Consider the following 25,766-nt stretch of genomic DNA (forward strand, 5'->3'; position numbering starts at 1 on the left):
GAGAACAGAACCAACCCTTCCTGTATTTTCTCTTCTCGGGTCTGTGGCGGGAGCTAACGTCTGAGGCTGTTCTCTCTCACTCTCATGGGCTCCCTCCCCACACCGTGTGTCCTTTCCTTGTTTCAAAGTGGATGCATTCATTTTCTGCAGTGGGTGGATTGTGGAAAGATCAGATGGAGGAGAAGAATGATGAAAAGGCTAAGTCAGAAAAAAATTTCAGCTGAAAACTATTTACTCCTTGCTAGTAAATAGAGGTGGAAATAATTGACTGGATATTGCTGCCTTCTGTTCAGTAGTCCAAACTGAACGTTGAGCTTGCTGTGAGGTATTAAGGGCTTAGTTCTAGCTTTGTGATTTTCAAGCACGCTCCTACTCCCATGAGATCCTATGAGTACCACTTTCTTTTATGAACTGAATTTATATTGCACCTTCTCTTAAATGAAGGAAACCAGGTCTACCGGGTGAATACGGTGGTTCATTCTCAGAATGCAGTCACCTTATATGGTAAATATACATATTTAAATGGAGAGGTTTAGTATAAATCTAGGCAAAAGATATTGTGGTTAGTTAAAAAGAACTTAATTTTCATCCTGGAATGCTGAAGACTGGAAGGATAGGAACTCTTTCTTAAAGAAGATTTCCCCCCAGCGCCCCCCACACCTCAGCTTACTCTACCTGTGCTCCTCTCATCGGAGTGCATCTATGGTATTTTATGTGCCGTGACTATTTTTAAGTTCCTTCAGTCACAGGACCTCTTGTTTCTTTTTCTCTTTATCCTAATAACCGTAGCCTTTTGGAGGGCAGGTCCTGACTCTGCTATTTCCTTACCATTCATTCATTCATTCATTCACTCACACAGTGCAGCACAAGGCACCATCGGGTACCAAGCATGGATGCCTGAGCTAGTAGACATGGCTTCTGTCCTCAGCAGACAGTTCTCTCAGGGGGCTAGTATGGGGCTCTGGGCTTGAGAAGTGATCCAGTAGCTAAAGAACTAGGAGGTAAGACAGATAAATCCAGCAAATTTTTTCATAAAACACAAGATCACAGGAAGGCACAGAGTATTGTGATCTTCACGTCACATTTTGCAATAGTAAATACCACGGCAATGCGTCTCCACGGACATCACCCGTCACTGTGGTGAGCACCACCTCCCGCCACCTTGAGGCTCCCAGGGAAGACAAAAGGGAAGGTGAAGACTTTTGTCTTCTCAGTGAACGTCTTGGTGGGGGAAGCAGGACTGTGTTCTACTAGGCTTCGTCTGTGTTGTAAGCTCCTACTTAGCTCAGCCGGCAGGACAATTGATCTTCCTTTCCCCACTGACCCTGACCTACCGTCTCAAAGAAGCCTTTGTGATAAGAGGTGGGATACCAAGGAATCTAAATAAATAAACCACTGAAACAACACCAGACTCAGGAACTTCCTTTTCTACACATGCAGTCCTACTTCCGCACTCCCCGGTGGGACTCCAAAGTCAAGCCCTCATTCCAAAATCAAGCAAACAAAGGCAAGAACCTCAGCAGCAGCTTTAGACAAGCAAACAAACCTGGTGAGAGAGAAGGATGCTAATCCAAGCTTGTGGTAATGAGCGCCTCTCTCCTACTGATTGCTCAGTGAGAAGCTCATCAGCTCTCATCTAGTCGCCCTGAGGGCTGCCCAACGTCAGTGCAACTACCAAATAAAGCTCAGAAGGTAGGAAGTCCTCTGTGACTACAAAGCTTTAGCACTGCAGGTTCTCCTAAAAGCCCCATGTGGCATCTTCTTTTTGGGGGGGAGGGTAAAAAAACATAAAATTTACTATCTTAACCACTTTAAGTGTATAGTACAGTAGTGTTAACTACATGAACGTTGTTGTGCAACAGATCTCAACAAATTTCTCATGTTGCAAAACCGAAACCCTCTGACCGTTGAACAAACTCCTTTTCCCCCTTGCTCCCAACTCCTGGAAACAACCATTCTACTTTCTGTTTCTAAGACTTGACTACTTAGATACCTCCCAGAAGTGGGATTATCAGGTATTTGTCTTTTTGTGCCTGGCTTATTGCATTTAGCAGAATGTCCTGAAGGTTAATTCGTGTTGTAGCACGTCACAGAAGGTCTTCCTTTTTAAAGATTGCATAATATTCCATCGTGCGTCTATGCCGCCTCTTCTTTACCCATTGCCTGATGCACACTTGGGTTGCTTCCGCCTCTTGGCTATGGTGAAGAGCGCTGCAAAGAACAAGGATGTGCAAATACCTCTTTGAAGTCCCATTTTCGATTCTTTTGGATAGATACACCAAGAAGTGAGGTTGCTGGATCGTATGGTAGCTTTCTTTTTAATTTTGTCGAGGAATCTCCATAGCATTTTCCATAGTAGCTGTACCACCAACAGAACTAGGGTCCTCATTTTTCTACCTCCTTGTCAACACTTGTTTTTTTCCTTTCTTTTCTTTTTTATCTGGCCATCAGACAGGTGTGAGGTGGTAGCTCATTGTGGTTTTGATTCGCATTTCCCTGAGGATGAGTGATGTTGAGCATCTTATCACATGCTTGGGGGCCATCTGTACACCTTTGTGGCCTAACTGTAGCACCCAGGGCTTTCTAGTTGGAGCTTGTAGGTGCCCTACAGCTTTGGATGTAAAAAGACTGGGACTCAGTTTTACTGTATTTGACAACCGAGAGGCAACCTTACAAGCTGGGTAAGCAGTGAGATTTTTTGTGTGTGGGCATCGCCTCATATTTCACTTTGAAAACAAGCTACTGTATTGATTGCTGTATGCCCAGGGATAATAAGCTCTTGATGGAAATAATGGCAAAGGCCAATTGAACAGATGTATTTCACTTGGAAAAGATGATTTTTCTCCCTCCTGGCATTTTATATGAAAAAAGAGAGATATCCTGAATATTGAAAGAGATGTGAAGAATTCCTGCTACTTGCTTTCTCTGTGTTAGTGAATTTTGATAATGAATGACAAAATGACCCAATTCATTTTTTGAAGGCACTATGTTAACAAGAGACAATCTTTCTCCGGAAAAGCCCAGTGTATGAAAGCAACTCCAAGTAGTCATATAAGAGACGACTGTGTCCATACATTAAAGTTGGGGTTATGAGGGACAGTGGCCACTGTGTCACTGCTCACCTGTCACAGGGTAGCAGAGAGGCGACACAGAGCCTGGAGCAGGTAATGAGGGAAATTCTGTATTCTTATTCTCCTTTCCTGGCCTTCCTCTCACCCCCAATTTTCTCTGCTCTTTCCTGGGGACCCCAACTGCCCTATGGGTTTGACCTGCTGGAGATGCACTACTCTGCATGTTATGAATCACTCTCTGAATCTCTTCAAATCCCACATGCCCCCCCCCCCAGATTAGTTCACTCACATTGCTTTCAATGCTAGTACTTTCAGGCATAATGTACCCGAACCCTATCCTTGTACAGGAAAGAAAACTGAGGCCCTGAGAATTAAATCTTGAGAGGTCACCTGTCTTGTTAATGGCATCATTTCTTAATCTTCCTATTTCTTTTTCCTGACAGTGACTCTGCCATCTTCCCCAATACTTAGGATCTTACCTTAGGATGATTTTTGAGTCTTCCCTAATTTTTATTCCCTTTACACTATCAGTTACCAAGTCTTAATGATTCTTCTTTCAAGATTCTTGATATTGTCAACTCTCCTGTATTTCATTTAAATTGTTCTAGCACCTCATTAACCCATCGCTGCATTTCTAGGTTCCTGGGATAGCCTCTTTATCTGATCTACCACCTGATCTGACCCACCAGTGACTCACAACTCTGGCTACTCATTGCATTGACCTGGAGCACAGTAAAAACAAAAAAAAATGACAGCATGCCTGAGCCTGCACTCCCGCCCATGGCAACCACTTCCTCCCTTCCCCCCAAAGGCTGAATTGTTTTGGGGAGAAGGCTCTATGGGTAATTTTTACACGTAAGTTTCCCAGGTATTTCTAATGGGTAGCCAAGATGGAAAACTCTTTGAAAACAAAACAAAACAAACTCTTTCCAAAAATGTTCTCACCATCCCTAAAATACTTCTTTGGTCATGTCAGTGTGCTGCTCAAGGATCTTCTGTGCCTCCCCACTGCCACTGGTTTTTAGATAACGGCCTCTTCCACGCGTTCAAAATACTTGCACTTCTACCCTCTACTTTTCAGAAGGGATCCTGCCTGTACTCTAGGCATTTGCTTCTTAGCACCAAACCATCTCCTACAGTCTATTTCTATTTTAGATTGTAGCGCCCTTTGCCCCTGCCCCTCCCAAATCCTCTAGTTCCTAAAGGGTTATCTCAGGACTGGCTTCCTTCAAGGAGCCCTGTCTGACTATTCCGGTCATTATTTCCCACTCTTGTCTCAAACTCCCTTATCATTTGGGTTTGTACTGTCCTGTATTTGTTCCAAATGAGCATCTATAGCTCTTTAATGAGATGGAGAGCTCCTGGAGGGGAGGGAGAGACAATGCCACATTTTTTTCCTGTAGCCCCCACCGCATTGAACAATGTCTGACACATTTCATAAAATAGGTCCATTTGGTTGAACTTGATACAGACCCAGGAGGCTAGACTAAGAGCTTAGAGAGTTTTTCCGAGTGGCCCCTTTATCATGGCAGGAAGGTAGGCACATAATCCCACACAGATAGACCTAACATTAGCTTCCGTTTCACAGTCCCCTGAAGTCTCTAGGAGTCTATTATACATGGCACTTCCTTAGCAAAGAAGCAACTCTAGCGTGTTAAAGTACAATTTGTAATGGCAACATAGGTCAGAACTACAGTTTGAGAGAAAACACCTTATAGAAACAATAAAACTTAGATTAACCAGAAACAATTGCCTGGAACATTCAATTAGCCAGTTTTCCTCCACTCTGCTCTTAACAGAAAGAGATACAGTCTAAGAAAATAAGCAGACAGGCAGGAATTTATGAAAACCACAACCACCACCATCACAACCCAAACCCTACTTCCGGTTTAGGTTGAGACAATCAGTGGAAATTTGGGACATCATCCGATGCCCTCTGCAACTACCTACAAAAGCCTACATTGAAATTTGCTGTCAGAATAATAACTTCGTGACACTACAAGACTTTTAGTCATTCATTCACTTATTTGTTTACTCTGTAAAGCATCATATTAATAACCCAGGGTGATAACTGGTGTTTGAATTCCATAAGGATGTGGATATTGATAACTCTGTTATAAAACAGAGAGTAAGAGGGGACAGGAGGATATAAACCATGTGGGGAGTCCTGTGGTGAGGTCCATGGAGAGTGGTGCATAAAGGCCATCTCCTGTCCACAACCCTCATGACAGCTACCATTTATTGAATGCTATGCACCCGGCATTGTGCTAAACCAGGCAGCAAAGTGCATTCTAGTCCCTGACCGTCCTTCTTCCCACTCCTTTCCTAACAAGCTCCCAGACCATTCTGGGGCAGAGCAACCACTTTTTGTTACTTCCATCAATGGAATATTTGGAATATCTCCAGAATCTATTCCCAATGTGCTATTTCCACCCTCACTCCCCCAAGTCTGGTCCTCTCATCATTTGCCTCAACCTTTACAATAACATTTGAATTGCCTCCAGTTTCTTATAAAAACCACATAAACAGTATCGGAGACTATTTCCCAATATGGATATTTTCACATTCCACTCAAATGATTTTTTAGTGACATCGGATTATATAAAACCTGAATTCCTTTGCTTGGCATATGAGGCCCTTTCTCCTGGAGCCTACCTCCGTGTTCTTTTTATTTAGTGCCTCTCCTCTCTCAGTTAGCCTAAGTGTTGGCTGTTCTGAACATACTTGCTGGCTTTGGTCGAACTGTTCCCTCTGCCCAGAACGGCCTTACCTCTTGCCCACATTGGTGAAGGCATACTTGTTGCTCAAGGCCCAGCTATAATGTCACCTCTTGGGTAGAGCAGAATCTTCTACAACTCTGCTAAGCAGATTTAGGGTACTGACCCTTTGGGTTCTTATCACTCCTTCGCTGATACTATTTGCCCCATTGCCTGGTTTTCTCCCTGTCACTCCTACTTGCTTATGAACGCATATAGGCAGAGACTTGCTTACTAATCTTTATACCCCAGCATTGAGTAAGGTGCCTGATAGATGTTGGTGAGACTGGACAGAAACCACCAAGAGCCCTCTTGTGTTTTTGTTTTTGGCTGGTGACTGGTGAATTGATTGATTCTGGTCCCCTCACCTCCATGGACTCTAGACTAGTTGAAGTAAACTAAATGGCAAGCATATACCTTTCTTTTGGCAGAAGCACAAATCTATATCTCTTTAAACCACGGTCAATGGACTGGATTTCCCTAATAATTATTCTGCAGCATTATGACTTTTCCAGTAAATTGGAGCTTTCTCCTTTTTGCTCTGATTCAGGCCTCCCCGATCAATAACATCCTTGAGACAGATACTTTAGAGAAATGATACATTGAANAAATTTTTTTTTTTTTTTTTTTTTTTTTTTAGATATCCTCAAGGAATGATTGCAATAGTGTGTGTGTGTGTGTGTGTGTGTGGGTGGGTGTGTAATGCTTATATCACTATAAAAGTATTTGGTAAGGAGTTGTTTAGCAGTAGGCCAATCAAATAATTCACTTAGTGAGTAATATTATCTTTCATGTTAAATTTAAACCAATCCTGATGGCAATCAGCAGGGTCGTAACAGTTGGAAAATACGTTTCAGGAAAAATTCAGAGAGCCAGCTTAAAAGACTTTGGTGGAGAGATGCTTAGCCATGGCTGTGACAGCATGAATGGGGTCACATCAAACCCGACCTGAGAACCGTGTCAGTCTGACTCGTGCTTCCATGCCTAACCATGGGGACTGAGCATGGGTAGCAGTTTCTGCTGGAAAGTCAAACTGACATTTTAAAATCCCAGTTCTACCCTATGAAATTGTGGCCCTAGCCACCTGCCCACTGCAGGATCTGACAGTGGAAATGTGGGCCACTCTAGGGATGTGGTTGAGGGGTGAAAAGTTGCTTGAACCATATTTGCAAGGCTATCATCTATATTCTGCTTTATCCTTGTATAGGATATTTTTTTTTTCCAGAAGACTTTTTCCAAATGTTAGGCTAAAATACAGCCAACTGGAGAGTATTCGTTTTGAAATAGTGGTAAATATTGTTCAGATACAAAGTTATGCCTATTTTTTAAAAAAAGTCACAACTGGTTTTTTTTCCCTCCTTAAATTTGGTGCGTCACTGAGCACGGAGAGAGGAAAGTGAGCAGCTCCAGTCCTGAGCGGATAGTGAGTGGAGAGCTGCCAAAGGGCAGCCGGGGGCAATACCATGATGCCAGGAGGAGTGCACAGATCCCAGGGCTTGAATGTTTGGCGACTGTGGCTCTCTTTCTGTCAGGTGCCAAAGGGGTGCCCTGGGTCGGAGCTGTCTGAACTCGGGCTGAGAGGAAATCAACGTAACTACTTGTACCGAAGCCTGGGGAGTATTTTTGGAAGTGTGTGGAGTAGAACTTGGCTGGTGCTGCCTCTGCTGGACCTTCCCTATCTTTCCTTCCTGCTGGCGCCATTCTGGCCTGGACCCCCGGAATTTGGTGCATCCCAAGTTTCATGAACCCACAGATCCTATCCTTATCATTTGTGAGGTCTCAGCCAGATATTTTCCAGAGCTCTAGCAGGAATTAGACAAGCTACTATGAAAGAAAAAGCATTATACATCAGTTACAAACAATGCAAAACCAAAGCTCATTAGAGAAAGATAATATTCATGCAGATTTTACAAACCGTGTCTTTAGGGTGGCCCAATAAGTAGAAATATGGGGACCCATGCTTGTCACTTTTCATGCACATGGAGAGACTGGAAGGTACCATTCCTAAAGGAAGGGGAGGAACAGCCTAGGACCAATCATTAGAATTAACAGAACCAGTGACAAAGATATATTATTACGGTTAGAGTCAAGATTGCTTAGTATGTTTAGAGCAGCTGAATACAAATTATCTAGGCAGTAAGAATAAAGACTTTAAGTAGAACTACCCCTGTCGAGCATGCAGCAAGTGAAATTAGTGAAAGACTCAGCTACATGTGTATTCCAAAAATAGACTTTTCTCAAAATACTGAGGGCATCCTGAGGCGCTTTTAGGGAGGCACAGGTGTTAAAAAAATTTGAAATGGTCATATCAGAGTTTTTGTAGAATTTTCCCATAACGATGGGATGTTTTTGTGATATGGGTTGTCATTTGAGAATCAGTCACAGTAATCATTTCCACATTTTGAAACATTACAAGAAGACATAGCATGCCCATGTTTATGCCTCTGTTTTTGCTAATAATCTCGTACGTTCTTCTAGTTCCCCTCACCTCTGACAATTTGCTTATTTAGAGTCAAAGTTCACAGTTGACTTGCTGAGTGCAATTGTTTTCTAGGAAAAAAATAAAGCAGGAAGAAGGGTGGCAATGCCTTGCCTGTGGGGCTCTCTGGCATACTCACCTGTCCGAGGGCCGGGGGCCGAGGGCCGTGGGCCGTGCTCGGAAGGCAGCCTCTCAGCGTCTGTCTCCCTTTGTGTCTCTCTCAGCTCTTGGGCTACAGTTCTTTATCTACACATGGATGGGTACTAGAAAGTCCAGAGTGCCCAAATCAATAATCTCCAGGAGACAGGCCCCAGGAGATGCAGCAATGACCCCCCTCCTCGCCGGCTGCTGTTTCTCTCAGCTCCGCACAGCATGAGGGATGGGCGGGCGAACGGGAGGTTAATGTGATCAGAACAACTTAATGCACGCAGCTCAGACATTCTGGAGCCTGATGCACTCCTTGCCGGCACACACTGATGAAACCCCCCGTCTGAATGCCTAACCTGCCCCACACGCGGTGCTGCGCATGCTCGGCTCCCGGACGCTGAATGGAACACTCCGCAGAGATCTCCAACTCTGCCCCTGGGAGTGTGTTTCGAAGCATGGCGTTTGTCTCAGGGAAGGGAGATGAAGGGTGAGCACAAACACCTTGAGGTTAAATGGAAAGCAGACGCTCTCTGTGGTAAGATAGCTGAAGCCTAAGTACGGAGGTGAGCGATGGAAATTACATTTCAGGACTTATTCACTGAGTTTACCATTTAGCCCTGCCAAGATACAAGTGATTTTGTGCAAAACGAATCAAGCTGGTTTAGTGTCACAACGAGAAGGCGCTCATCTGATTTTAAATGTGACCTTTACTGGGGTTGAAAGATACATGGACTAGGAAATCTCATGGACAGACATTCAAAGAAAAGAACCTGGAACGTGGTGGGAATAAATTGCTGTGAGGTCGGGGTAGAAAGTGCCGTGAAACAGGAAAAATGGAGAGTTACACGCTGGCCTACTCAGTGCACTGACATGTGGACGTGTGTACATGTTCAGCCTTAACACCCAGGAGCCTGCTGAGGCCAGAGTCACTACGTGCGAGACAGCGTATACCTTTGTACACAAGGGTAAAAGCAAGTCATTCTGTGAGCAAATGTCTGAGGCACATGACAGTTACCAGCTCTTTAGTCAGGACTAAGTGTGCATTTCTCATTCTTTAAAAAAAAAACAAAAACAAACAAAACTGAACCCAAAGAGCACACTGAAAAATGTGTGTGATTCTCAAAAGTTTTGAGATTTTGCTATAATTAGAGCACATTATTTAAGTGTGGAGTAAGGCATTATATAATTTCATCTTTGGTCCTGATTGAGGGAATTCAGTTAAAAGGAAATATCTGGGAGGCCTTTATCAGAACAGGACATTGCAGGAGTCCTATCTTTGAGCAAGGCTATAGGCAGATTTCTCTAATAACAAAAATCTGGCTTCATGGACTCACTATTTCTTCCACTAGAATCTTCCATGAAAAGATCTTTTTAAAAAAAGAAAGCTTGAAATTTCCTTGGAGACTCTATGGTTGCTGGTTATGGCAGCTGGCTGGACCTACCCAAGAATTTGTCTTAAGGTACTGGATACCACTTTGAGTACCTGGAGAGCAGGGTTTTGTTGGCAAACTCCTTTACAGGGATCAAAACCTTTTCTGTATCAACTCCACTTTGAGACAAGAGAAAATCAGACACTGGGGGTAAAATCATTTTAGCATTTAGCACCCACTTCACAACAGGGCACAGTTGATGGGTTTGAAGCTTATCTTGAATCAACAGGGTCAGACTGTCCTCAGTGAGGAGGATGGGCGCTGAGCTCAGATGGTAAAAAAAAAGTCAGAGGTAGAAAATGGGAGGACAATGGGAGGAAGAGCGAGTCTGTTTTCTTTAAGTTGTAATGCTTGGGAGTCTCAGAATGGAAAGCAATTCAGACTGGATGGGCAGAAAGGAGCCGGTGCAGGGTGTGAGGCATAGCTGACAGTGCGGGGCAACAAGAAGCAAAAACTCCCATGGGCCAGCCTTTAGGGCAGAGCTGGAGGAGGTGCACCCTCAATCCAGGGACACTGCATTCCCTGAGATGGTGCTTTAAAACTGAAGAGTCCTGAGCCAAATCCACACAGTCCTGTGTGCGTGTGGGCGTGCCCACACGTGCAACTTTAAAACCATGCTGCCCGCTTTGCTGTCTGTGATCCTTGATCTCCTCTTTCCCCTCTGCATTCTCTTGTAATTGTGACCTCCTTGCCGTCCAGTCCAATGTTCTTACACTGTTTAGCAGTGTTTCCTCTAAGAAAGCTGCCTTCTCCCTGGACTTTTGTGGAAGCAGCCGTCCATGGGAGAGCCCAGCTTCACACTGGGGGAAGGAAGGGAATGCTCTATCAGAGCCTAAACTGTGGGTTCCTGGAGGATGGGTTCCTGGAGGCCCTGGGGTATTTAGATTTTCTGAGATGCACGTGGTCAACAACTTCAGTATTTGGGAATTGAAGGAGGTTGGACCTCAAAGGCGAAACTGGTTCTTCTTGGTAGATTTCTTGGTTACCGTGTGTTCTAATATATTTTCTCTGAGGCTTAAATGCCTAACAAGGGAAGACTTGGGGAAGGGGGTCATTTGATACATCCTTTAAGAGAAAATTGCATGTTGCACATCATGTAAGGGTATCCAAAAAGAAAACATATTTGTTATGGTCCATGGTTCCCAATAAAACAATGTGAAGAAATGAGATTTCATTCTTATCCTAAAAACACTCAAAATAATAAATGAGGTTTTGGCTGGATAGTGGAGAAAGGAACATGAGAGTTGTGCGTTCTTTAAGGAAGCTTCTGCCTCTGACTCTGTGAAATGGGACCTTATTAGCAGCTTCACAGAGCATTTCCTGAGCTCACCTACATGCTGCAGAGAGCAATCTTGAGCCTTTTTAGGTAGGAAGAACTCTGTCCTCTGTATGATGCCGCCGGGAGTTCTGCCTGACAGCCTGTCCTCTTCCTTGGGTCTGACTCAGTAGAGGTGTGCGTGATTTGTGCAGCCTCTCATGTTAAAGGAAGATACACTCAACCATGAATGTCAGAAGATGAAATTAAATTTCAGAATTTATTATTGAAGTAAGCTGCCTTTTGCCCTATTAAAAACACAGGAGAATTAGTGCAAAAGGCTATGGAACCACTTAAAGCTCCCATAAACATAGTCTCTGAGGAAGAAACAAAGACAGTGGAGACTCTCCCCTTGTTTTTTCTTGTGGGGGCACAGCAGCACCCCCATGAAAGCCTCAGGAGGTGAGGTGACAGTGCTCCAGGCTCCCTGGGGCCGACAGCCACAGGAGGGGGGCAGGGATGGTTAGCAAACTTGCCAGATGAAGTTTGGGTTTGCTGACTTAGAATTTAGAATAATTCAGACAAGGTCTAAGCAGAAATTCATCTACACTCAGTGAGTCCTTTCTTCAGAAAATGTCCAAGGTGTGGGTATAAATATTACAAAGGAAATGGTTAACAAACTGAGGAAGCCAAGGGCTTGTCAAGGATCCTTAATACCCTAGAAGCACTTATTAAATTCCACAAATAACTACTAAAACCCACTTAAAGTTTTCCACTAGAGCTGATCCTAGAAGACCTTTTCATGAGTCACCAGTCTGTTGGACTCAGTGGTTGCACCTGTCTCCTTGGATTTCAGCTCACTCTGGGCAGGGACTAGAGCTTGTGTTCAGTGCCCGCGGAGAGCCTTGTACATCATAGGTGCCCAGAAAATCCTCATTGAGTTAAAGGACTAGTAATGACATGAATTAATGATATCAATTACAAGATTTGTCTCACGTGGAATGGTTAGGAGGGGTATACTGTCTGCAGTTTATCCTGGTATGATCTGAGGGAAGAAAGCCCTTGCTGAACTAATAGCTATAAGCAAGATGATGAGAGTATGCTTGGAATGTTTACTTGTCACTGTATATTCTTTTTTATTTTAAAGTTTTAATTTTAATCCCCCGGTGCTCATCACAACAAGTGCACTCCTTCATCCTTATCACCTATTTCCTCCACCCCCGCTCCACCTCACCTCTGGTGACCATCCCTTTGTTCTCTATAGTTAAGAGTCCGTTTCTTGGTTTGTCTCTCTCTTTTTCCTTTGCTTGTTTGTGTCTTAAGTTCCACTTATGAGTGAAATCATATGGTATCTGTCTTTCTCTGACTGCCCTATTTCATTTAACATAATACACTCTAGCTCCATCCATGTCATTGAAAATGATCAATGCATATTCTTAAAGAATAAAAAAGAAACATAGCCTATTGCCATATAAATAGAGACCAGTACTGCTTAATCTGGTGCTCTGATATGATTCTTTTTTTTTTTAATTTTATTTTATTATATTATGTTAATCACCATACAGTACATCCCCAGATTCCGATGTAAAGTTTGATGCTTCATTAGTTGCGTATAACACCCAGTGCACCATGCAATACGTGCCCTCCTTACTACCCATCACCAGTCTATCCCATTCCCCCACCCCCTCCCCTCTGAAGTCTTCAGTTTGTTTCTCATAGTCCATAGTCTCTCATGTTTCATTCCCCCTTCTGATTACCCCCCTTTTCTTTATCCCTTTCTTCCCCTACCGATCATCCTAGTTCTTATGTTCCATAGATGAGAGAAATCATATGATAATTGTCTTTCTCTGCTTGACTTATTTCACTTAGCATTATCTCCTCCAGTGCCGTCCATGTTGCAGCAAATGTTGAGAATTCGTTCTTTCTGATAGCTGAGTAATATTCCATTGTATATATGGACCACAGCTTCTTAATCCAGTCATCTGTTGAAGGGCATCTCGGCTCCTTCCATGATTTGGCTATTGTGGACAATGCAGCTATGAACATTGGGGTGCATATGGCCCTTCTCTTTACTACGTCTGTATCTTTGGGGTAAACACCCAGTAGTGCAATGGCTGGGTCATAGGGTAGTTCAATTTTTAACTTTTTAAGGGACCTCCACACTGTTTTCCAGAGTGGCTGTACCAACTTGCATTCCCACCAACAATGTAGGAGGGATCCCCTTTCTCCACATCCTCTCCAACAATTGTTGTTTCTTGCCTTGTCTATCTTTGCCATTCTAACTGGCGTAAGGTGGTATCTCAGTGTGGTTTTGATTTGAATTTCCCTGATGGCTAATGATTTTGAACATTTTTTCATGTGTCTGTTAGCCATTTGTATGTCTTCATTGGAAAAGTGTCTGTTCATATCTTCTGCCCATTTTATGATTTGTTTATTTGTTTCTCGTGTATTGAGTTTGAGAAGTTCTTTGTAGATCTTGGATACCAGTCCTTTATCTGTGGTGTCCTTTGCAAATATATTCTCCCATTCCGTGGGCTGTCTCTTAGTTTTTTTGACTGTTTCCTTGGCTGTGCAGAAGCTCTTTATCCTGATAAAGTCCCATAAGTTCATTTTATCTTTTATTTCTCTTGCCTTTGGCGATGTGTCGTGAAAAAGGTTGCTCTGGCCGATGTCATAGAAGTTGTTGCCTATGTTCTCCTCTAGAATTTTGATGGATTCCTGTCTCACATTGAGGTCTTTCATCCATTTGGAGTTTATTTTTGTGTATGGTGTGAGAGAGTGGTCAAGTTTCATTCTTTTGCATGTAGCTGTCCAATTTTCCCAGCACCATTTATTGAAGAGACTGTCTTTTTTCCACCGGATGTTTTTTCCTGCTTTATCAAAGATTAGTTGCCCAAAGAGCCGAGGGTCCATTTCTGGGTTCTCTATTCTGTTCCATTGGTCGATGTGTCTGTTTTTGTGCCAGTACCATGCTGTCTTTGTGATCACAGCTTTGTAGTACAGCTCGAAATCCGGCATTGTGATGCCCCCAGCTTTGTTTTTCCTTTTCAACAGTTCCTTGGAGATTCGGGGCCTTTTCTGGTTCCATACAAATTTAAGGACTATTTGTTCCAGTTCTTTGAAAAATGTCCTCGGTATTTTGATCGGGATAGCATTGAAAGTGTAGATTGCTCTGGGTAGTATGGACATTTTAACTATGTTAATTCTTCCAATCCATGAGCATGGAATATTTTTCCATCTTTTTATGTCTTCCTCAATATCTTTCAAAAGTGATCTATAGTTTCTAGGATATAGGTCCTTTACGTCTCTGGTTAAGTTAATTCCAAGGTAACGTATGGTTTTTGGTGTTATTGTAAATGGGATGGATTCCCTAATTTCTCTTTCTTCAGTCTCGTTATTCGTGTATAGAAATGCAACTGATTTCTGGGCATTGATTTTGTATCCTGCCACCTTACTGAATTGTTCTATAACTTCTAATAGTTTGGGAGTGGATTCCTTTGGGTTTTCCATATAGAGTATCATGTCATCTGCAAAGAGAGACAGTTTGACTTCTTCTTTGCCGATTTGGATACCTTTGATCCCTTTTTGTCTTCTGATTGCTGTTGCAAGGACTTCTAGTACTATGTTGAATAATAGTGGCGAGAGTGGGCATCCTTGTCGTGTTCCTGATCTTAAGGGAAAGGCTTCCAGCTTTTCCCCATTGAGAATAATGCTTGCAGTAGGCTTTTCATAGATGGCTTTTATGAGATTGAGAAATGTACCCTCTATTCCTACACTCTGAAGGGTTTTAATCAGGAAAGGATGCTGTATTTTGTCAAATGCTTTTTCTGCATCAATTGAGAGGATCATATGGTTCTTGAGTCTTTTCTTGTTGATATGATGTATCACATTGATTGATTTGCGAGTGTTGAACCATGCTTGCATCCCAGGTATGAATCCCACTTGGTCATGATGGATAATCCTTTTAATGTACTGTTGGATTCTATTAGCAAGGATCTTGTTGAGGATTTTGGCATCCATATTCATTAGAGAAATCGGTCTGTAATTCTCCTTTTTGAGGGGGTCTTTGCCTGGTTTGGGGATCAAGGTAATATTAGCCTCATAGAATGAGTTTGGTAGCTTTCCTTCTGTTTCTATTTTTTGAAATAGCTTTAGGAGAATAGGTATTATTTCTTCTTTGAATGTTTGGTAGAATTCCCCAGGAAAACCGTCTGGGCCTGGAGTTTTATTATTTGGAAGGTTGTTTATCACTGACTCAATTTCTTCATAGTTAATTGGCCTATTTAAGAAATCTATTTCTTCCTGTTTCAGTCTTGGTAGTTTATAGGTTTCCAGGAAGGCCTCCATCTCTTCCAGATTGTTTAGTTTTTTGGCATATAGCTGTTGATAAAAGTTTCTAATAATCCTTGCAATTTCAATGGTGCTGGTCGTGACCTCTCCCTTTTCAGTCATAATTTTAATAATCTCAGTCCTTTCTCTTTGTTTTTGGACAAGTTTTGCCAGTGGTCTATCAATTTTATGGATTCTCTCAAAGAACCAGCTTCTAGTCCTGTTGATCTGCTCTACTGTGCTTCTGGTTTCTAATTCATTGATTTCTGCTCTAATCTTGGTCAACTCCTTCCTTGTCAGTGGGTTAGGCCTGTCCCTCTGTTGCTGTTCCAGTTTCTTGAGGTGAGAATATAGAAACTGCATTTTAGATTTTTCTATTCTTTTGAGTGAGGCTTGGATGGCTATGTATTTCCCCCTTAGGACTGCCTTTGCAGTATCCCATAGGTTTTGGACCGTTGTGTATTCATTCTCGTTGGTCTCCATAAATTGTTTAATTTGTTTTTTGATTTCCTGGTTTATCGAGTCATTCTTGAGCAGGATGGTTCTTAGCCTCCAAGTGTTTGAGTTTCTTCCAGGTTTTTCCTTGTGGTTGAGTTCCAATTTCAGAGCGTTGTGGTCTGAGAATATGCAGGGGATAATTTCAATCTTTTGGTATTGGCTGAGACCTGTTTTGTGTCCCAGAGCATGATCTATTCTTGAGAATGTTCCATGGGCATTTGAATAGAATGAGTATTCTTTGGTTCTGGGGTGTAGTGTTCTATATATATCTATGAGGTCCAACTCGTCGAGTATGGCATTCAAAGCCTTTGATTCTTTGCTTAGTTTTTGCCAGGGTGTTCTGTCTATTTCTGATAGTGGGGTGTTGAGGTCCCCTACTATTACTGTGTTCTTATCTATATGTCTCTTTATTTTGGTTAAGAGTTGGCTTGTGTATCTTGCTGCTCCCCTGTTGGGGGCATATATATTAATAATTGTCATATCCACTTGTTGAATACTTCCTTTAAGAATAATATAGTGCCCTTCTGTATCTCTCTCTATGGCCTCTAGTTTAAAATCCAGTCTATCTGATATGAGAATTGCTACTCCAGCTTTCTTTTGAGGTCCATTTGCGTGGAAGATGGTACTCCATCCCCTTACTCTAAGTCTGAATGCATCTTTGGGTTCAAAATGAGTCTCTTGTAGACAGCAAATGGATGGGTCATGTCTTTTTATCCAATCTGCAACCCTGTGGCGTTTTATGGGAGAGTTTAAGCCATTTAGATTGATAGAGATTATTGACAGATATGATTTTAATGATGCCATTTCTCTTTAAAGTCTTTGTATCGGTTGTGACTTGCTGCTCTGTATCACTCTTGGGGCCTTTTTACCTTTATAGAGCCCCCCTTAATATCTCCTGTAGGGCTGGTTTCGTGGTTACGAAATTGGTTAATGATTGGCGATTTTGGAACGTCTTTATTTCTCCATCAATTCTGAATGACAGCTTTGCTGGATAAAGGATCCTTGGCTGCATGTTTTTCTCTGAAAGAGCTTTAAAAATGCCCCCCCAAGCCTTTCTCTCATTCCAGGTCTCTGTAGACAGGTCTGACGTAATCCTGATACCTTTGCCTTGGTACGTGAGAAATTTCTTTGCCCTGGCCGCTTTCAATACTGTATCCTTGGATCTAATATTTGCGAATTGCACTATGACATGCCGTGGCGTAGGTTTGTCCTGGTTGAGCTTGGATGGGGTCCTCTCTGCCTCTTGGACACGAATGCTTGTTTCCCTTGCTAGATTAGGGAAGTTTTCAGCTACAATTTGTTCAAATATCTCTTCTAGACCTCTGTTTTTCTCCACCCCTTCAGGGATGCCGATGATTCTGACATTGGATCGTTTCATAGAGTCAGTAATCTCCCGTAATCTACATTCGTGGGCGTGGATTTTTTTAAGACCAGCTTCTATTTTCGTTTTTTCTTCTACTAACCCATCCTCCAATTCGCTAACGCGTTCCTCTGCCTCGGTGACCCTGGCCGTCAGAGCCTCTAGTTTTGACTGCATTTGGCTCATAGAATTTTTAATTTCTGTCAGATTCGCTCTCATTTCTGCCCTTAGGGATTCTATATTCTCAGCAACGCTTTCTCTGATGCTTTTTTCAAGTTTACTCATCATCTTGACCATTGTTGCTCTGAATTCCATTTCTGATAATTGGGATACATCCATATGTATTAATTCTGTGGCCGAGGCCAATTCTGTGGCAGAGGCCACAGACTCATTATCTTTTCTTTGCTGGGGGGGACTTCTCCTTCTCGTCATTCTGATGAAGAGAGATTGCAGGGTTGTCCAGAGCCCAAGTGTTGACTGGGACCCAGGCCGTGCGCCCTTGTTTTATAGAGATCTTAGGGATGTGGGCTTCTTCCTTAAAGAGTTTATTTATTTATTTGAGAGAGAGAGAGACAGTCAGCAAGAAAGGGAACCCAAGCAGAGGAGTGGGAGAGGAAGAAGCAGGTTCCCGGTGGAGAAGCCCGATGAAGGACTCCTTACGGAGCGTTGTGATCACACCCTAATCCGAAGACAGGTGCTTGGTGACTGCGCCACTCAGGCGCTCCGGGTTGTGGGCTTCTTGATTTTTCAGCCTGCCTTCTGGGGGAGGGGCCTGCCTGCAGGTACTCAGAAAACCCTGTTTGGGTAGAGTCTCTGTGTCCCTTGCGAGGGGGGATGGGGATGGGCACCCTGTGAGCCGGTATTTCCGGGCTTTTGTTCTCTGGCGGCTTTCCCTGGCGGTTTGCTATGCCTCTTCTGAGAGAGCAGCAGCGGCTGAAATTCAGCCTCTGTCTCAGAACAGAGGGATCGCGGATCGTTCTCCACTGATGTTCTGGCCACTTTAACTCTGTTTCTGTTGGTGCTGCTCAACCCTGCAGCATCCCGGGCTGTGCGCCCCACACCCGGCGTCCCAGCCCTCACTTCCAGGGCCGGCACGTCTCTGTCCTTTGTGTTTCCAACCCCGCCCGCCGCCAGCCGCCCCGCGCGGGCTCCCGGAGCTCCCCGTCTCAGTCTGGTGTCTCACGGGTGCTGTCCGCGAGTCCGCCTGCTCCCCCGTGCAGGTGGCCCGCCAACCGCCAGCCGTCCCGCGTGCGCTCCCGGAGCTCCCTTCTCAGCCTGCTGTCTCAAGCGTGCGGGTCCGCGGTCTGTTAGCTCCCCCTTGTAGGTGGCTACCGCTTCCCGGCGCCCTGACACGGCGGCTCCCTCCCCCTTCTGTTTAGCTTCCGATATCTGTGCGCGGTTTCACGGCTCCCCGCTTCGTACCTCGATACTCAGCGCTGGAGATGTTCATTTGTAGAGATCCAGATGTATCTTCCTGCGTCTCAGGCTGATTCCGTGGATATTCCTGCTGGTCTGGTAACTATCCAGCTCAACTCAGGGGACCGGCTGAAAAAGGGGTCCCCTACTCCTCCGCCATCTTCTCTGATATGATTCTTGTTAAGTCATGTGTATTCCTGATTGAAGGCAGTCTTTAACTAAACAACTATTTGGCCCATTCATTTCTTTAGCTATAGTTTCTGACTCATCTTTTCCCTGTGTACTTAATGCAGTTTTATTACCCTTCTAAAATGAAAACAATTCCATTACCAAAGACCTGTGACCAAATCAAAACCCATTAAAAACACAATTAACTTTGAAAATGGAAGGTTAGGCAGAAGTCAAATTCACGGATTGGCTCTTTCTTTCCCTTTGTGTGGGCATTTGGTGTTCGTTGTCGCTGGGCCACCAATCCTAAGAAAATTCTGCTTCATCCTTGTAACCCTGCCTGGCCTCCTAAGACCATTGAGTCTCCATTTGCTAGTGGACTCCCTTTACCATTGTAGTCATAAAGATCATTCTGTTGCCTTTTAAGGAATAAACAAACTAGACCACTAAGACTAGAAACCGTATTTCGGTTTCACTTTATCTTGATCAGATTTGAACAGCAAATATTACCAGGGGAAAGGCCTTAGTTGGTCTGAACTGGTTGATTTTGATTTCATCCCACGGCACCTCTGCTTACCCTGGCCCTGGCTCTGTGGCTCAGTGTCTAAATCAAGTGAGTGCTCTCGATGATTCCTTGAATGCTAATGAAGGACACCTGTATTTCAAGGCAGGGAGCTAATTTGTGTAATTTATTCCTGTGCAGCATTAGAACCATGATGCATGCTTCCTTCTTTCTTAACCTTTTTAGATTTAATTCAAACAGCAACAACCAGTGTTAAGGAGGGCACTACTTTTGATGCATCATCTTTGCATTCGTTTCTCAGTATGGTGGAGTGAAATTTCCTTATTCCTGCCGGTTGTTGAGATGCGTGTCAGGGGAGGGGGAGCTCACACTTCCCGTGGAGTTTATAATCAACAAATTCTTATCCTGAGGACTAGAGTTGAAGTATCCATCTCCTTCAAGGACTTAGCTATAAAAGCAACTTCTTCAAAGCCCTTATCACTTGCTGACTCCCCCTGCAGCTGCTCGACAGCCTGTGTGCAGCCCCTACTTATGTGGCTACATTTGCTGATTTATGCCTCTGACTTGGCTGGGCTGTTGTCTGACGATTAGTCTTGCGGTAATTATGGATGGCATATTTGCAGCATATTTATTCCTTTCCTCAGCTCACTTGGATTCACACTGATTTTGTTTAGTCAACAATCTGACAGATTACCCTTGGTATTTTTTTTCTTTCAATTGTACCTGGGCTTATCTCTCTGTCACAGATCACCTTAGGAACTCAGAGCAAGAGTTTTATATCTCTCTTGACTGAGATCTGCTTTTCTTTGAGACGTGGCCAAATGTCCAGATAAGGGTCTTGCTTCAGAGCTGTTGTGAATTCTGAATTCTGCAGGTAGTGGAGGGAGGGCTGGTGCATATCATTTAAAACCCTGCCACAGGCTGTTTGTTGTCAATCTCCTACTCTTCAAAGTTCACTCTCCCAGGCTGGGTTAAGTCTTCCTGGCTCCCTAGCAGGTTCTGTCTCCTATAGATTCTGATAACCCCCTTTAATCATCTTTTAAGGATGGATTTTTGCTACATGTTGGATATTAAAAGGCAAATAAAGGAAACAAACACAGGATTAAACCTATAGTTAACGGAAAATTCGGTGTTCCTGTGATGAGGGTACATTTGGACAAAGTGGATTATATTCTTGGTTATATCTACTGGTTATATCGAGCATTTTCTTTCACTGTTCTTGCTTCTGTTATTTGGTTTTGTTACTAAGCCCCCTTGCCGGTGTCATTAAAATACATTCTTTTATTGTGGACAAAAGATTCTGCCTCATGATACAGTCTGTTTAACTGGCTTGCTGGAGGAATTATGATGTTCCTTTGCTGTGGGCACTCCTTTTACACTGGGGTCATTTGTAAACTCCATGACTGTGTCTGCATCTTTGGCTTGCTCCTGGGACAGGAAAGAGTTTGCATGGCGGCCTTGAGATGGCTATCCTTAGAAAGACCTGCTTGCGAGGTTGGCTGTTGGCTGGCCTCTTGGACTGTGACAGCTAAATTATCTCCTACATTCATATAAGCCCTTCTCTAAAGGATAAGGGTGTCTCCTGTACAACTGTGCAAACAACGTGGTTTATGCTGACCACCTGCTTTTCTTCTAGGAGTCTAGAATTTTGGTATGTGCTAGATGAAGGATACCTAGATGAGTAACACAGTATAAACCCTGGGTGCCAGGCTCTAATGAACTTCCCTGGCCAAGAGTATCACAAATTTATTGTTGCATTTTTGTTTTTGGGGAAGAGTGCTCTCTGGGTGACCCCTCGAGAGAGAGAGAGAGAGAGAGAGAGAAAATAAGCAGTCTCATACCTGGATTCCTCTAGACTTTGCCTGTTTTTTCCCCTTATGATCGCACTGTGTATCCTTACTACATCACTTTAATAAATCTTAGCTGTGAGTACAACTATATTCTGTGCCCCAGGAGTCTTTCTACCAGGTCCCTGAATGTGGGGTGGTCTTGGGGACCCCATTAGTTGCTATGAGATTCCATAAATATCACTTGATGGCATTAGCCTCAAAGATGCTGGTCTGATCCCTAAGCTTCTTGGTTGCTCATGCAAAACCAGGCATCTTTCAGCTTAGATAGTAATGTTTACTTAGTTTGTGATTATTCTACTTCCCTAAAGGAAATTGCTCTGCTCTATTACATTGGATATTTTGTGACACAATCTCTAAAGTTAATTTGCAGTCAAAATCTATGTCAATCTAACATCAACAGTAGCTGACAAACTCTAACCATTGGCGAGTGCAATTTAATGTCACATTTTAGAAGAACTGATTGAAAAGAAATTCTACAATACTGCTGAGTTAACCATATTGACAACTGGGCCCTCAAAACTGTGTCCAGATATTTAACAAACTCTCTGTTTGTTACTTTTGCAATTCAATTTTAACCAGGTATTTTTTGGGGGATGTTAAGAATTAAAGGGATCATGTTGACATCATCTTGAATTTGGGTCTTGTTCAAAAACATGTTTTTATTTTTCTAAAGATGCTTTAAGAAAAAGTTTTTCTTAAAGATGCAGCATCATATGTAGGCATGATAGTTTGAGTGATAAAAACTGTGATGCTGCCGGTGGTCAATAGTAATGTTCTAACGGCTCACTGTAGACAAGCTGCTGAAAATACGCACCAAACGGTGATTCTATAACAAAAAAGACAGCTCTGGGTAGCCACATGGTTCAGATCAACTTTTTAAAGATTAACTTCTTAGGACATAAGAATAATTTTAACTCTGTGGATGTTCCTTGGCTCAGACAACAGGTCTTGCTGTGGAATGAAGCATATCTTTAAAATAAGTTATTTTTTAGAAGTGACAAACTCTCACAGGTCAGTTTCATCTTACTGGATCACTTATTTCTCTGGGGTGCAAAAAGTTACTCTATTCCAAGAGTAAGATTCTTTACAAAGGGATTAGTGCCAGTGCCATTTAATAGGATCAGGCCTGTGCTTGTTGCTAATATTAATATTTAAACTTGTTTTATTAGATCCAGGCAGTAAGGATGGGAACTTGGGATGGAATCTTTCCTGGGGCATAGAGCCAAGCCTACAGAAACTTCTCAATGCTTTCCTTAGTTGAGTACTTGCCAGTCCTTTTGGGGTTTCAAGATCCTGAAAACAGTTTTTGAGGGCATTTGAATTCAGGCATTTCAACTGAACTCAGGACCATCCTGTCCTGCTAACTAAGGAAGTGTTCAGTCAGTTGTTAGGTAGTTTAGGAAAGTTGCCCATAAGTAAGGTAAGCGTAACTGGAGAGGGAAAAGTGTTATTTAGAGTGTGTGTGTTTGTGTGGTGTGTGGTGGCGGTGGGGGGGGGGTAGGGCATGGAGAGATGAAAATGAGAGTCTAGATCAACAATTTGAGCTTATTATTCAGTTAGGTCCCATTGCCCTAATCTGGACAGGTATTATCAGCACTGTTCTTCACTGATGTCTGTCTGTCTTTCTGACACTCCTTGGATTAATTACAATCCAGCTCAGGAGCTGATGCTTCTCATGTAATGACCACCCAGCAGTTTCTTACTCAAGCTGTCAGTGGTGCCTCCAATGGGCTACTGAGAAATGACACCATTAAAGGCTTCTGAAGGCAGAGCTAATGCACTTCCTTGCCTTCCTGAAAGCAGACATGCACAGCATAAGAGTGAATTTTTGGACAATCCCTAAGTGCCAAGAAAATGCAACCACTGCGTAAACTGAAGTTTCTAATCTTCCCACCTGAAGATTTGTTCTTGCTTGTCCCCTGGCCCCAGTCACACACCCTACAGGGCAATGTGATACGTGAGCGATTTTAGGAAATAATTGATAAATTACTGTGGACTCAAATGAACAGAGGACTACTAGTCAAATTGCAAAAGTTCTAAAGTGTAAGTGGTGGCTGGATCTCCCTGCACACTCAGAGATGCCCTGAAAGGTCCTCTATTTGCTATTTTAAACATCACTTAACCAAGGGAGCAAAAGAAAGAGCTCACACACATATAAATATTGTGCTTCAATGTACATATGCGTATATATATATATATATCTATCTATTGGTAGCTAAATATATTTAGGTAGAATTGTAGGACTGATAATAGTTTTACAAATAAGCAGAGGCATTTACAGCACACAGAAGAAACAGAAAAAAAGGTGAATCAAAACGTGAAACGTACCATACTCCGGGACCTGCCCCGTCCCACGCTTCAGTAGAAGACGGACCCTTCTTCCTCCTGACTTGATGAGTTCTATTGCTCTGGCGTGCGTCATGTCCCTTGTGCTCTCCCCATTGATTTCAATGATTTGATCTCCTACCTGTTAATTAAGGAAATGTTAGTCAAAGATGGTTCTACTCACACTGCATTTCCAATAGATTAGAAAAGTATCCTTCCAGAGAGTATCTGAACAATTTGGTTGCAGTCTGCTGCTTCTTAGAAGTGGCTAATTCCTGGCTGCATCCTGAATCTGACCACCAAACTTGATTTACCTTTATAGAAATTAAAACATTGGACCGGAACTTTGGGGTGATATGTTACTTATTTTTAGTCAGTGTGGCAGAGGCTTTAGTTAAATTTATAGCATTTTTTGAAAAATTAGAGAATATTTTTGATGCCACAATTCCAAATAAACCTGGTACCTTTGCTTTGAAACAAGAAGTAAATATTTTAAGGCCTCTTCATTGAACACAGTACCAGCATTGGGCTTAGTGCAGCATTTCATTCAGCACGCTGGATGGGATGATTGGTTTTTGGGCATTTCTGAGAATTCTTTGTCATGCATCATTTAAATTTCCCTGGGTGCTATTGTGATATTGCCTTCTTTGTAAATATGGCTGGTTGATATTCAAGTTTGATGATGAGTTTTCTATCACAGTCCTTTGAATTAAAAATGAGATCCTCCATTCTCCACACATGACTAATGCTCTAGCTAAATCTTTGCCATGCTCACACCTGATTGCCAGAACTGTTTGGTTAAATACCAATCCCTTTTGAATTGTTAGAAATGCCTGGGCTCCATAAGCAATTCCCATTTAGCCTCTGCGAATAGATATCTGGAATAAAAGAGGTTCAGCCATGAACATATCATGTAACTCCCACAGTACCATTACTGTCAGGAACCTTTGAATTAAAATATGTTTCATTTCGGTGCAAGTCACTTAAGATAAATTAGGCAGGAAAAGCACAATGAGTTGCTTTGCAAAAATGCTATTTTAGTTGGGTCCCTTCAAGCAGATCTCAGCCTAAACTCTGTAACACAGACGGAATTGCAAATAAACTCTCTATTGCAGAGCATTATCAAGATGGGTGTGGGGCAAGAACAGGAACAAAAAGTGGCCATCACAATGGTGAAATGGCACTAAAATAAGACCACTCTCCAACCCCAAAGTGGGGGAAAGAACAAGCAGATTTGTTGTAGCCAGGGGAGCAATATCCATCCATCTATCTATCTATCTATCTATCTATCTATCTATCTATCTATCATCTTTATTTGTTCTTATTTTTTAACAAGATTTACTTACTTATCTGAGAGAGAGAGAGAGAATGAGCAAGGGAGTGGCAGAGGGAGAGAAGGGAGAGAATCCCAAGCCGACTCTGCACTGAGAGCGGAGCCTGACCCAGGGCTCCATCCCCCACCCATGAGATCATGACCTGAGTCGAAACTCAGAGCTGGACTCTCAACTGACTGAGCCACCCAGGTGCCCCTGTCTCCTTATTTAAAGAGGATTCTATAGGGATAAGAACTTCAAATGTAATGAAGGCAAAGACTTCCCTCTCCCCTTTGTTTACAGTGGTCTTTGAAAGTATGGATTTTGGGCAGTGGAAGAAGTTTGCCTCACTGGTATGACTTTCACATTTCACAGAAGAATCATGAATGACAGGACTAAATTAGTGTGTTTTAGAGGCAGTGTTTGCAACATTTTTCTTCAAGTCTCTCAATAGTTTCCCTTCCCATAAGGCAATGGGCACAGCCTGAAGTCGAGCAGCTTACTGGAGGCCACTGTATCCAAGCCAGTGGCAGAGATGGGACCAATTACTGTTTTCCCAGCAGTTCCCACCCATGACTGAAACCTCATGGCACGGTATTAAGTCGTAGAACTAAAACAAAAGTTCCAACGAAGTTATAATAGAGTCTTCATTTTTAGCTAGACTCTCCTCTGAGCTTCATACTCGCATATCCACTTGATTACTACCCGTCTTCACCTGGAGGTCCAACAGACAGCTGCAACTCAACAGCAGCAGACTGGAATTACCATCTTTCTCCCAAAGTCGTTTTTCCTCTTAATGCCTAACTCTGGTTTACGATACCACCACTCACTCAAGCCAGAAACCTG

The 25,766-nt window shown here is 42.9% G+C and overlaps 1 protein-coding gene across 1 annotated transcript in view; it reads right to left on the minus strand.

The window, feature by feature from the left end:
- Positions 1-25,766, minus strand: part of MAGI2 (membrane associated guanylate kinase, WW and PDZ domain containing 2) — a 1,281,842-nt gene that overhangs the window by 40,645 nt on the left and 1,215,431 nt on the right. The window contains exon 24 of the mRNA XM_034641709.1: positions 23,611-23,749. Coding sequence (XP_034497600.1) covers positions 23,611-23,749 — 139 coding nt within the window. The remainder of the gene's footprint in view (positions 1-23,610; positions 23,750-25,766) is intronic.

The sequence above is a fragment of the Ailuropoda melanoleuca genome, chromosome 1 (genome assembly GCF_002007445.2).
Source record: "Ailuropoda melanoleuca isolate Jingjing chromosome 1, ASM200744v2, whole genome shotgun sequence".
NCBI lineage: Eukaryota > Metazoa > Chordata > Mammalia > Carnivora > Ursidae > Ailuropoda > Ailuropoda melanoleuca.